We start from the raw sequence: 12,484 nt of genomic DNA, 5'->3' as shown, positions 1-12,484 counted from the left end.
CGTTTGTGCTTTGAAGTATGGGGCGTGTGGCCTGTTCAGACGCTGCACAAACCTAAGAACAGCCACTCCTCTGCCTCACTCAGGTTTTCTCTGTGCTCAAGTCACGTGAAAATGCTCTTTCTGTGGACATTCTGTTTGCTGGAAACATGGCCTTCTGTTATACTGTGACTTTCTTGCTGATTCCCGTTCTCTGTTAAAGCTTCGTTCTTTCTGTAGTCACAGCTTTTTAGTTGCTTCTCCTAGATTTTGTGAGCACGCAGTCATTTATCCATCAGTCCTCTCACTTCTCCTTTCCGGTGTCATGGTTTCTCTCTGGTCGACGTCCCCGTCCCACTCACTCCACCAGGCTGGCCTCTCACGGCAGCAACCCGGCACCCGCTGCTACCTGACTGGGGGGCGCACAGTCTGCTCGGGCTGCCGGCCCCGCCCATCTCCCGGAGAGATGACCGTGACCACGCCTGCCCCGCTGCTGGGTTTCCCTGTCTGCTGCACTGGGCACAAAATTTAAGTCGCTACAGAGTTAGGAGAAACATGTAGTTCGCACAGCACAAGTTTTATTAATGTAATTTTAAGGCCAATTTAATTTTATTCAGAGTAAGTCTACATTAAATTACAATATTAACAATCTCTAGAGATAATGAACATAAAATTTAATAAGTAGAAATCTATTTGGTCTTTTATAGACCACAAATCATAGAACTCACAAATGAAAATTTACAAATGAGAAATAATGAGGATACTTGAAGGGCGAGATTTTCACGTGGAAACCCAGATGTCAGATTTTAAACAAGCATGTTTCAAAAAGGGAGAAATTTTTAATAATTTAGCACAAAATCAAATTCTATAAACTTGGTATATTCCAGAAAATATTGCTTTAAACACTTATATACCATGATCAAAATTCCTTTGGTAGCTTTTAATCAAAACGAAACATGCTATTATGTAAAATATAAAGTACTGTGAAATGTCACCAGGAGAGCGTCTGTTACAGTGCACGGTACTGACGCCGTCGGGCCCGCACCTCACCCGCACACACACAACATGAAACGAGGTGCCAACAAAATCCATTTAACCTTCTGACAAAATGCCTGCTCCCACCACCAGGACCCGAGTCCCCCGTCACCCCCGTCACGTGTACGGTGGCCACAGCGCCGACAGCGTGTCTCCCTGCACACGGCTGTAAAGCACGCCATCGGGCGGGCACTGCGGCTAACAAGTCAGGCAGCAGCTACCCGCGTGCGAAGAACAGGGTCCGTGAGACGCGATCTTAGAAGCGTGAGCACACACTACCCCCCTGAACCCCTAAACAGAAAATTTACCAACAACTCAGCGAAGTAGAACAAAGATGCTCGTGAGGCCACTGCAGCGAGCAGCAACCCCCCGGTGATGTCTCGGCCCTGAGAGGGGCCGTGGAGAAGCCTCACTCTAACAGTCCGTCCTCAGAGTGTCAAGCGTGGGAAATAAAGGGACGAACACGTCGGTAAAGATGCTGCATAAGTGGCGAGCCGGGGTGACACGGACCCGTTCTTCCTGACGCTCGCCGGCAAGGGGCTCTGGCCGCAGACTGGCGTGCCCGTTGGGCAGGAGCCCTGCCTGGTGCACGCCAGCCAGCGCCACGGCCCCTGCGCTGCACTGAGAGTCTTTTTAACCGCACGCCCGTGATCACACACACACGCCACACAGCACACTTTCAGCACCGTGCTCCCAGAGCGCGCCCAACGAGGGGCCTCTTTCACCCGGTATCTCCTTGTCCAATCTCAAAGTCATTCTGCACAGAGCAACTGAAGCAATTTAAACACCGAAAAGAGTAAGAGGAAGAAATGGAGGGAAAGACACAGATGCCGCTGGCCAACGCTCAGGCTTTGTGAAGGGTGATCCGAGAATCATCCTCTGTCGAATCCATTAGTCTCCATGCTGGCCCCATCTCAGAGGTCCTGGAAACAGCACAGAAATGCTTCACCACCCTGAAGATACATTCTAGAGTCTTCGCTGAGAACACAGGGGGCCGACATATCAGGCCACGTAGTGGTACTGGTTCGGATTGTCTTTGTCTCTCTCCATATAGTCTCTGTCTATAAGAGATTCAATTCTCTTTTTCAAATCTCCAGGCTAAAAAGAGAAACAAAATCCCTCAATTATAGTGGCATTAAATTTACAAACACAGGGAAACATGACATACGACAAAGCATGTGATTATAGTTACACATGTGATTCTAGAAAATACGTGTATCTGTATGTAAAGTACTTATGATTATAACCTAATTATAAAACGAGTACGATCAAAGTCCCAACTTCAGAGACGACCCTAACTCGATCCCTTGTGCGAGCGCTTCATGTGAGCTCACCGTCCGGGCAGGCTGATGGGGAGGGCGTGACGCGTTCCTCCCCTGCACGAACAAACACCTAAGCGGGGCACATCCTATTGGGCACCACGTTCTCATCTGTGGCAAAGGGAAATCTCCGTCTCAGGCGCCTCCACCCTCCGCAAGGACATCTCTCCCTACGTCCTGCATCTCCTGCGCATGCTGCTGAGGCCGCGTGGCTGCAGGTCTGCAGATGACCAACGCCGTGACAAGCAAGCCCGGCGAGGGCGTCTCCCGCTCCACCGTGGTAGAAAGCACACTTACGTTGACGTTTATGAGCAAGCTTCTCCCTTAAAAGGCACACCCGTCAAAAGGCCTAACTTTCTATCGAGTGACGGATCACGCATTCACGAGATGTGGGTGAGACCCACAGAGGCTCTGCCGGGGCAGAGCCGGCTGCTGCACCGCCACACCTGCCCCCCACCAGTCAGGCCTTTAACCGCGGGGCCTCTCATCTCTAAGAGGGAAAAGGGGCGCTCGCTCTAGCTCGAGGTGGGAAGAAGGTGCACGCAGCAGTGCTGAACGCCCGCGCCTGCATGGGGAGGACACAACAGCCCGGTGCTCGCTCAGGGAGCATGGTCCGCTCTCAGTGAGGATGGAGGGTCGGCTGCTCGCCTGCCGAACGGGACCCCACAGAACCAGGGAGCTGCACCCCACAGGCCCTGTCACTGTGGGGCCCGGTCCCCCGAGTCCCATACTCCCAGGCAGGGACAGCTGGCTTAAGAGCTCTTCCCAATGCTCCCTCCCTGGTCAGGGCTCCACGAATGGCCAAGGGCAGGATCTCCGGCCCAGAAGCAGGCAGGCACAGACAGGTTTCGGGGTGGACTTTCTTCTGCAGAGAAACGAGGGGGTGTCACCGACATAGAAACTGCTCTGGAGCCCGTCGGTGCTGGATGCACTGGCAGCTCGTAGGGCTTCCTCGGAATCCCATGGCGTCATCTCAATGGCGAGGCCACCAGAAACCGCACCTGGGGCTGGAGCGCGCCCCCCCCCAACAAGGTGGCAGTTTTAGGGACCCCTTGTTCCTGGGACGGTGACAAAGAACATGTGGATAAAGACCCTGCTGTCTCCACTTGCCACTTTTTCGACATTCGGTGTACACACAGGTGGGCTTCTGCAGCAAATGGTCCCTCGATGCAGGACAAAGGACTGAGGTGTTAAGAACCGAACATGCTTTTCTGGTATTTCTGCACGCGCTCGGGGACACTCACCTTTACTGGAAATTTCAGCTGATTATACAATTCAGAAACTAGAAGATTATGACTAAGAGTCTTTCTCATCTTCATTATTCTGACAATAGCAGCGTCGATCTGATACTGTCTGTCCTGAAACACTCTCTCGGTGGTGCTGGCTTGTTCCTCGACCTGCAGCCACATACACAAGCGAAAGGGAAGATACGGTTCAGTGTCATTTCACAGTGTTGAGTTTAAGGAGAGAATTTTTTTTTCCAATTTGAGAGAGAGAGGGAGAGAGAGAGAAAACAGGTGAGCAGGGGGGCAGGGGTGGGGGAACTTTAAGGAGGTCCCATGCTCAACACAGACCCTGACGCAGGGCCTGATCTCAGGACCAACTGCGAGATCAGGACCTGAGCCAAAGTCGGACGCTTAGCTGACTGAGCCCCCCAGGCGCCCCATGCAGTTCCCTCTTAAAAAAGCTACAAAACACTATCAACTCTATAGAATGCCGGATTAGGTGCAGCAGCACAGTAGAGAAAGCAGGACAAAGCACAACAGCTGTCCGTGTCTATTCCAGAAACGTTAGCTTTGCTCAGCATCAGGAAACCCAGGAGTGGGACGAGGCTCACACAGCTGTGTCGAGGTCACAGGGGTTACGTGACGTCTCGACAGATGCTGCAAAGACACAAAGAAACGGAAAACCTATCCTTGATCTAAAACAAACTTTAACACACAAATAGCAATTAAAAAGACCCTCACCGCCCCCCCAAACATGATGAAAAGCTGTGACCAGAAGCAAAGAGCAGACCCCGGTGACAGAGGCCTACAGGCCAGGGGAGGCGGGTCTACACATGCACATAAGGTGAGTCAGCTTCAGAAAGGGAGAAGCCACACCTTCACTGCACGTCCACAGGGTCTGCCGTCCCGAAAAGGCTACTGCTCCCCGCACTTGAGATAAAAAAATCAGGAAGTGAAGAAAAAGCCTGGGAGCACCATTATTTCAAAAAACTGCTATTTCGGAGGTTCTAGCTGAGCAGTAAGAGAATGAAAGAGCGATAGCGACTAGGAGCCGACACACGGCGATTATCTGTAGATGCACTACGAATCCCAAATCCAAGACAATCAAGTGGACACCATCAAAGGCACTGAGAATGCCGTGAAGGGGGTGGACACGGAAGGGTGCACGGAGCTGAACGGTGTCATCTACATCTGCTGGCAACGCCCCGCATGTGTGTCAGCAGAGAAGAGCCCCTTTGTAGGCGCTGGGGGTATACTGGCCCTTCTTGCTCAAAACCGTCAGGGCTTCACCAGAGTCTCCACAGCTCTGACCAGTCTCTGTGTCACCTGCGGGTGGGCCATCTCCCCTGGCCCAGTGTGCCTGCGGCGGGAAAGCTGTCTCTGGCCCACAGTACTGGGCTCCGCCTTCCTCTTCCACCTCAAGTGCAAGACGTTAGAGCATGTGTGACCATCCGGTACCTGTCTGCTGAAAAGTTCCGTGAAATGAACAGTTATAAGAGTAAGTTCTTATTCACGGATGAATTCTCAGCGCTTCACGGAGGACCTGGACCACAGTAGGTGCTTAACGAGTATTTGTTGAACCATCTGATAAGAAATATGCCAAGACTTTTCGTAGAAAACTGCCACGAAGAGAAGACGTTTACATTTATGTGCGTGCAAACAGACATGCCTCAGATTTGGCACGGCCACGATGAACACCACAGATTATGTGCTGCACTCCGAACAAGAAATGGTAGTGTTCTTATTTGGAGGACAAAGACCAATAAAATTATTCTCAAACTTACTGGGAGAATCAATTTATAGGAATAGGTACATTAATTAAAAGAATTTGGGTCCTGGATACAAAACAGATCAATACAATTTGTAGAACAGAATTAAAAAACGGATTCATAATATGTGAATTTAATATATAACAAAGGTAACAATTCAAATAAATGGTCAGAGAATGGTATTTTCAATTCAGTTTTAGAATAAGAAGGGTAGATTGCTTTTCGATACTAAAAAAATTTCCACACTGCTCAAAGAAAAACTTAAATGTAAAAATTACTGGAAAAATATAAGTAATTTTTTAAAAAATGTTGGGTTAGGGACTCCTGGGGGCTCAGTTAAGTGTCTGACTTCGGCTCAGGTCATGATCTCACGGTTCATGGGTTCGAGCCCCGCGTCGGGCTCTGTGCTGACAGCTCAGAGCCTGGAGCTGTTTCAGATCCTGTGTCTCCCTCTCTCTGACCCTCCCCTGCTCACATGCTGTCTCTTTCAAAAATAAGTATTAAAACAAAAAGATGAAGAATCGAGGATCAGAAAGACATGACCTGCACAAGTTACTCAGCGGCATAAAGATGCGCAAAGAAAGTCAAGCTAAAATGGCAACGAGCCATCCAGTGTCTGCTGGAAGCGGGAGGGGAAAGGGAGGCGGACGGAGGGCCAGGCCTCTTGTGAAACTGGGCCCTGAAATCCGGGAAAACCTGTCAGGCTGCCGTTTGGAAAAGAGGCCAAACTAACAAAAGTCCACGTTCTTTGACCCTGTAATTACAGGGCAAAGATTTTATACTAAAGAAAAAAGCTGATAGGTACTTATTTCCCGTAGAGATGGAAACAACCTAGACGCCTTTCCCCAAAGGCGCTGCCAAGCTCCCGAGTCACATGAGTAACTACTCTGCGCCCTTGAGAATCCAAGCCCTGACACGGAAAGACCCGTAACAATGAGTAAGACCAGGTCACACGATGACACATACAGATGCCATATGCACAGTGATCTCGTTAAAGAAAAAATAAGATTCGTCCACACCACAGGAAAAAGCTGCACATCAAAGCAGCAGGAGAGGTCATCCGGGCGGGGAAGAAGAGGTGATGGTCCCGCTTTGAAATCTAGCTCCAAACCTTTACACCTTTTAATCACTCTATTACAGAGATTCCTAATAGTAAAAAAAAAAAATTGGGTCAAAGAATATATGTATTTGAATCTTTAACAAATTACTCACTAAAGGCATCTTTTAAAAAATAAAAGCATCGGGGGCGCCTGGGTGGCTTAGTCGGTTAAGCGTCCGACTTTCGCTTAGGTCATGATCTCGCGGTTCGTGGGTTCGAGCCCCGCGTCGGGCTCTGTGCTGACTGCCAGCTCAGAGCCTGGAGCCTGTTTCAGTCTGTGACTCCCTCTCTCTCTGACCCTCCCCTGCTCACGCTGTCTCTCTCTCTCTCCTAGAAATAAATAAAACATTAAAAAAAATTAAAAAAAAAATAAATAAAAGCATAAGCATGCCTGGGGGGCTCAGTCGATTAAGCGCCAACTTCAGCTCAGGTCACGACTTCAGTCTGTGAGTTTGAGCCCTGCATTGGGGGCCATGATGACAGCTCAGAGCCCACTTGGGATTCTGTCCCCCCCATCCCTCCGCTCCTTGCTCTCTCTTCCTCAAAAATAAACATTGAAAAATAAAATAAAAACATAAAAAGAACGCCAGTTTTCCCATATACTTGCCGACTCTGGACATCATCAAACTTTCAAACATTTCCCAAGTTGACATGAAAAGTGGAGTATTATTTTATCACAATTTTTGTTTATTTGAAGGAGAGCGCGCACAGTGGGGAGGGGCAGAGAGAAGGGAGAGAGAGCATCCCAAGTAGGCTCCGTGAGGTCAGCGCAGAGCGCCGTGTGGGCCCGGTCCTGTGAACCGTGAGATCAGGACCTGAGCCCACATCACAAGCCCACTGCTTATGAATCTAAACTTCTTTTCTGACCGGGCTCCACGCGGACGCTCTGGGTGAGTGGCTGGCCAGGCCCCGCTGCCGGGGGCGGAGAGGCTGTGACACCACCCTCGTCTTGTCTGCCAAGCCCTCCCGGGGCCTCTCGTTTACACGCAGGGCCCCTGCCCCCCAGCCGGCCCGGGGGACAGCACGTGGGGCCGCGGAGCAGGGCCTGCTCCAGGCACGAGACACGGAGTGTCCTCGCTGCGCAGGCTGCAGGGTCTCTACAGCCGCCACCCTCACCCCCACCCCCCTCCTCCATCAAGGGGCTCCCGCAGGCCTCAGCAAATGACCGTACAAACTACCGAGTCCCGGGGAGCACCCTGCGAGTGAAGCGAGGAAGCTTATACGTACGGTCTCTTTCATCTGGATCTGGTTGATCTTTATTCGAAACAACTTGTGCTTGAACTCCCCGTTGAATGTGAACGTGTCGCCATCCTCCACCTCCTTCCCCTTGGGGCTCTTGACCAGCACCCGTGCTTTGCCGCAGGCCAGGGACTGCAGCGTTCTCCGCAGCTCGCCGTCCTCTGGGAGGGAGAGAACCGGGCACAGGCTCGCACTGGAATGAGCCCGACACGCGACACCGGTGAGAGACACCACGCTCCCACGTGCGAGGGGCAGAGAGCGGGCTGACATCTAACCACAAGGCCACGCGGAGACCACGCGTTCACCAGGAGAACTCTCACCTATCCCTGTGGCCAGTTTTATTTCTTCGAAGCTGAACCCATCCCCTTCGTTGAACATGAGGAGCACCAGCGTCTGGAGCAGGGACACCTGGAATTCCTTCTTTCCCTTCAAGAAAACGGGAGGTATCGCGAGTCAACCTGTCCGTAACATCTTTGGAAAAGTTTAAAAGGTTTCTTTTTGCTCCCAAACTCTGTGGGGTGAGGGGCTGGGAAATTAGTAATCAGCTATCAAACGAGAAATTAAATAACCGATCATATAAGAATAAAAGGACTCAATATTACATTTGAAAACTTCTCTCTTGAAGTATGTTTCAAAGCAGTGAAGTTCTTTAGTAAATCGTGTTGAACGAGAGGAGTACTGGGTTACTCAAGTCGCACATGGAGCGCCACTTGGAGCGGCACGTGTCCTCTGAACGGTGGTGGGAGTGCCGGGGGTGGGGGTGGGGGCAGCCCACGGACGGAAGTGGGCAGGTCTGGCGCCAGCCTTTTAATGTTAAAAGACTGAGTGAACGACTAAGCACTCAGATCGTCATGAACTTGGCCCAGTCTCCCTCTGCATGTGCCTGGGACACGCACAGCACGTGCAAACTGGGCCTTGGACCTCATGGCACCTCCCGCTCCCGCTCCCGCTCCCAAAGTCCCCACGGCAGGGCCCACCACACGCACGCACACGGTGAGCGGTGTGTGCAGGAAAGCGGCTGGGCTCGAGAGGAGGCTTCATCCCCGGGACGAGCCTCGGCGGAGGCAGGAAGGAGCGGGTGGGAGGAGGAAGGGGGGGTGGGGAGGTGCAGAGCCCCACCGGTCTGCAGAGGCAGGTGACAGTATGTGCAGTTTATATACACTATCCCCGCATGGGGCGGTTTATCGGATACAGCGCCCAGTGCATGGTGACCGCCAGAGAAATAGCAATTTTGTAAATACTCTGCTTAGTGTACACAAGTGATCTTATTGACAGCTTCAAACAGGAATTTGAAGACCCTGTCTGGTGACCTGCTTTTCTGTTATGAGAACACTGCACTTTCCTCTTGTGCGGTGTCCCTCTTCGTAACAGCACCGCGACAAGCGGCCTCATTTACTACTCTGTGAAAACGTCTCATTAAGATCGATTTCTGGAACCGGCGCTAGCCTAACAAAGCTGTGACTCTGGAGGCGGGAGCGCGCGGCCACGCCCCTTCTGCACAGCGTCCGCAGCAGGCGCTGTTCTGTGAAGTTTCAGCCTTGATCATTCAGTGGCATTTCAGTGGCTTATAACTGCAAGCCTTTGGCAGAAAAATAGAGCAGATTTTCAATGAATTTGATTTCTTAGTCTTGCTTTAATGAGCTGCCTCTTCACATCCTTTGCCTTCTCTCTTTTCTAAGCCTGGAAGCTTCACACATTCGGGGTTGCCACGCAGATCTCTGCATTCCAATTCTAGCACATGTGCTGCTGAAGCGCACACTCCTTTGCTCTTTTTTTCAACTAGGTAAATGCCTATTTTTATTGACTTTTATTGATTGGAATATTAATCCTTAGGCTGTTTATTATTATTGACCAAGAAAAGACAGTACTGAGTTATACTGAATGATCTTTTCCTTTGTTTGCTACCAAAGTTCAACCACAATTTAAAGTATTCTATTAACATATTTATAGAAAACACACGAAACAGACAAAGAACTTACTTCCTTAAACTCTGCTTTTAAAACAGCATGGCCCAGCGTGGTTTGCCACTGAAGTTTTCGACCACTATGTTTTCCAAGATAAAATGTCTTAAATATTTCCTGAAGTTTAACCATCTGCCAAGCACAGGAAAACAACAAATTTAATTATGCTAAACACCATACATCTAAAGAATCACACACTGCTCAATTTACAAAGTTTTCAAAATTTTTCACAGCCGAATGAAAAGATCAGTTCTGCATTTTGATAGCTGTTTTTCTGGATGATTCTATTACAGGTGAGAACGTGTGCCGCTTGGCACTGCTTCAGGCGGTCCTTCCTGCACTACAGGTCGTGTCCTGTGTCCCCACGCCCCGCGGCTCTCGCAGGGCCAGGGCACACGCAGGCCGTCGCAGCCCCACTGCATCCCGCCAGCTGTCGTGCGGCCGGGGCGCTGCTGTGAGGCACCCGGCACATGGTTGCCTCGGAGGCAGGTCGGCCACTGTTTCCACGGTTACTTTCTGGGAGGACTTCTCTCACCTTCTACACTTTCTAATTTTTTTTTTTTTAAGTTTATTTATTTTTGAGAGAGAGAGAGGGAGCGCGTGAGCGCAAGCTGGGTAGGGGCAGAGAGAGAGGGAGAGAATCCCAAGAAGGCTCTGAGCTGGCAGCACAGAGCCCAACACGGGGCTCGAACTCACGAACCCCAAGATCATGACCTAAGCCGAAGTCAAGAGTTGGACACTCAGCCGACTGAGCCCCCAGGTGCCCCTCTCACGGTTCTTTCCTGCTGTGCTCTCACTTCTTTGGGGCCCAGCCCCCCCTGCCCCCCGCCTCCCCCCAGCATCCGACTCTTAATTACAGACGGGCGTTCCGGTCTGACTGACTGGGTGCGCTTCCTGGTGTGCGGCGCACTCCCGATCCCTTCCCTTGCTCGGTTCCCGGCCGTTCTCACCACCCTGCCAAGGTCTGTGCTGCCAAACCTGGCGGCCCCAGTCAGGCCTCATCGGAAACAGCCTGGTGCCAGGCAGCCTCCCTTAGACCTCCGTGTCTCTGTACACGTCCCTTCCTTCCGAGATCTCCGTGGTGTGTCTACCTCCCGCCCCGGACACATGGGCGGCCACAGGGCCGCGTGCCCGCCATCCCGCGCTCTGCTCTCGCCCTGCCAGTGCCCACGGCTGCTCCCGAGTTCTCAGGATACGGTCAAACTCTTGGGGCGCCCGGTGGCTCAACTGGTTAAGTGCCTGACTCTTGATTTTGGCTCAGGTCATGATCTCACAGTTTGTGAGCTCAAGCCCGACATGTTGATGGGGGGGGAGGGGGGCCGCTTAGGATTCTCTCTCTCTCTCTACCCCTCCCCTGCTCATGCTCAAGTATGTGTGCATGCTCCCCCTGCCCTCAAAAATAAACTTAAAAAATAAAAAAAAAAAAGATTCAGGGGCGCCTGGGTGGCTCAGTCGGTTAAGTGTCCGACTTTGGGTCAGGTCACGATTTCACGGCTCCTGAGTCTGAGCCCTGCACTGGCTCTCTGCTGTCAGCACAAAACCCACTTCAGATCCTCTGTCCCCTTCGCTCTCTGCCCCTCCCAGCTCGCATGCTCTCTCTCAAAATCCAAGGCTTGCCAGGACCCCGGCCGTCAGAGCCGCTCGCCGCACCCACCTGTCCCTTGTTTCCTCCACTGAACTGAGCGCGCGTGCTGTCTTCCTTCGGGCTTCCGTCTACGGATCCACCTCCGAACCCCCCCGCTCATCTTCAGAGCCCCCTCCTCACAGAGGCCTGCTCCAACCAGACTTGGCTCTGAGGGCATTTATAGCAATGTGTGACTGTCCCTCTGGACAGAGAGCTCACGGCATCAGCAGGTGCATGGGAGCGAAGGCTGGCTCTGCCTGCCCGGGGCACCTGTCAGCATCTCGGCTCCGTCCGAGTGGCACCCCCGTCAGAGTGCCGTCGGCCTCACGTCCGCCAGACAGCCCTGTCCTCAGGGTTCAGAACTATCACCCACACCCACCACCCATGTTCAACCACAGCACATCCCAGGCACGGTATCATTTCGTCTCTAAGTATTTTCACATATATCTGAAAGACAACAACTCTTTCCAAAAACATCTAGGGGCGCCTGGGTGGCTCAGTGGGTTAAGCATCCAACTGTTGATCTCAGGGTAGTGAGTTCAAGCATCACGCAGCCTCCCAAAGGAAGGAAGCATGACCTAGGCTACAACACAGATGGGCCTTGAGGCCAGGACGCCCAGTGAAAGAGGTCAGACACAAAAGGCCACCAAGTGTGAGTGCAGTTATGTTAACACCCAGAGCAGGCACATCTGGAGTCTGTGGCCCAGCAGGTGCCCTGGCCTGGGCGCTGGAGCGGGAGACAGTGCTCACCCCACGGGTGCAGGGTTCTGTTTGCCATGAAGACGACGTTTTGAACTAGACAAAGGTGCCGCTCAGCTGTATGGCTTAAAGCGGTGAGCTGTAATTCGCTTCTCCCTCGGTTTACTATGTGTCTATACTGCTTCTCCCACAGCTTACTCCTCTGCGTCCACACCGCTTCACCCACAGGTTACTCCTCTGCGTGTACATCGCTTCTCCCAGGTTTACTCCTCTGTGTCTACACCGCTTCCACTTCTCCCACGTCTTACTCCTCTGTCTACACTGCTTCACCCACGGCTTACTCCTCTGCATCTACACCGCTTCTCCTAGGCTTACTCCTGTCTACACCGCTTCACCCACAGCTTATTCCTCTGCATCTACACCGCTTCTCCCACAGCTTACTCCTCTGAGTCTATACTGCTTCTTCCAGGTTTACTCCTCTGTGTCTACACCTTCTCCCACAGCCTACTCCTCTGCGTCTACACCACTTCTCCCAGG

The 12,484-nt window shown here is 51.8% G+C and overlaps 1 protein-coding gene across 1 annotated transcript in view; it reads right to left on the bottom strand.

Moving 5' to 3' along the window:
- Positions 1-532: 532 nt before the first annotated feature.
- CUL4A (cullin 4A) overlaps positions 533-12,484 on the bottom strand; it is a 46,550-nt gene continuing 34,598 nt past the window's right edge. Inside the window, exons 16-20 of the mRNA XM_039226639.1 lie at positions 9,643-9,756; positions 7,984-8,089; positions 7,652-7,824; positions 3,575-3,727; positions 533-2,109 (exon numbers count right to left, since the gene is read on the bottom strand). Coding sequence (XP_039082570.1) covers positions 2,014-2,109; positions 3,575-3,727; positions 7,652-7,824; positions 7,984-8,089; positions 9,643-9,756 — 642 coding nt within the window. The 3' untranslated portion in view covers positions 533-2,013. The remainder of the gene's footprint in view (positions 2,110-3,574; positions 3,728-7,651; positions 7,825-7,983; positions 8,090-9,642; positions 9,757-12,484) is intronic.

Source organism: Hyaena hyaena, unplaced genomic scaffold (assembly GCF_003009895.1).
Source record: "Hyaena hyaena isolate Hyena2069 unplaced genomic scaffold, ASM300989v1 scaffold_22, whole genome shotgun sequence".
Classification (NCBI taxonomy): Eukaryota; Metazoa; Chordata; class Mammalia; order Carnivora; family Hyaenidae; genus Hyaena; species Hyaena hyaena.
This window is presented reverse-complemented; position numbering and strand designations above follow the sequence as displayed.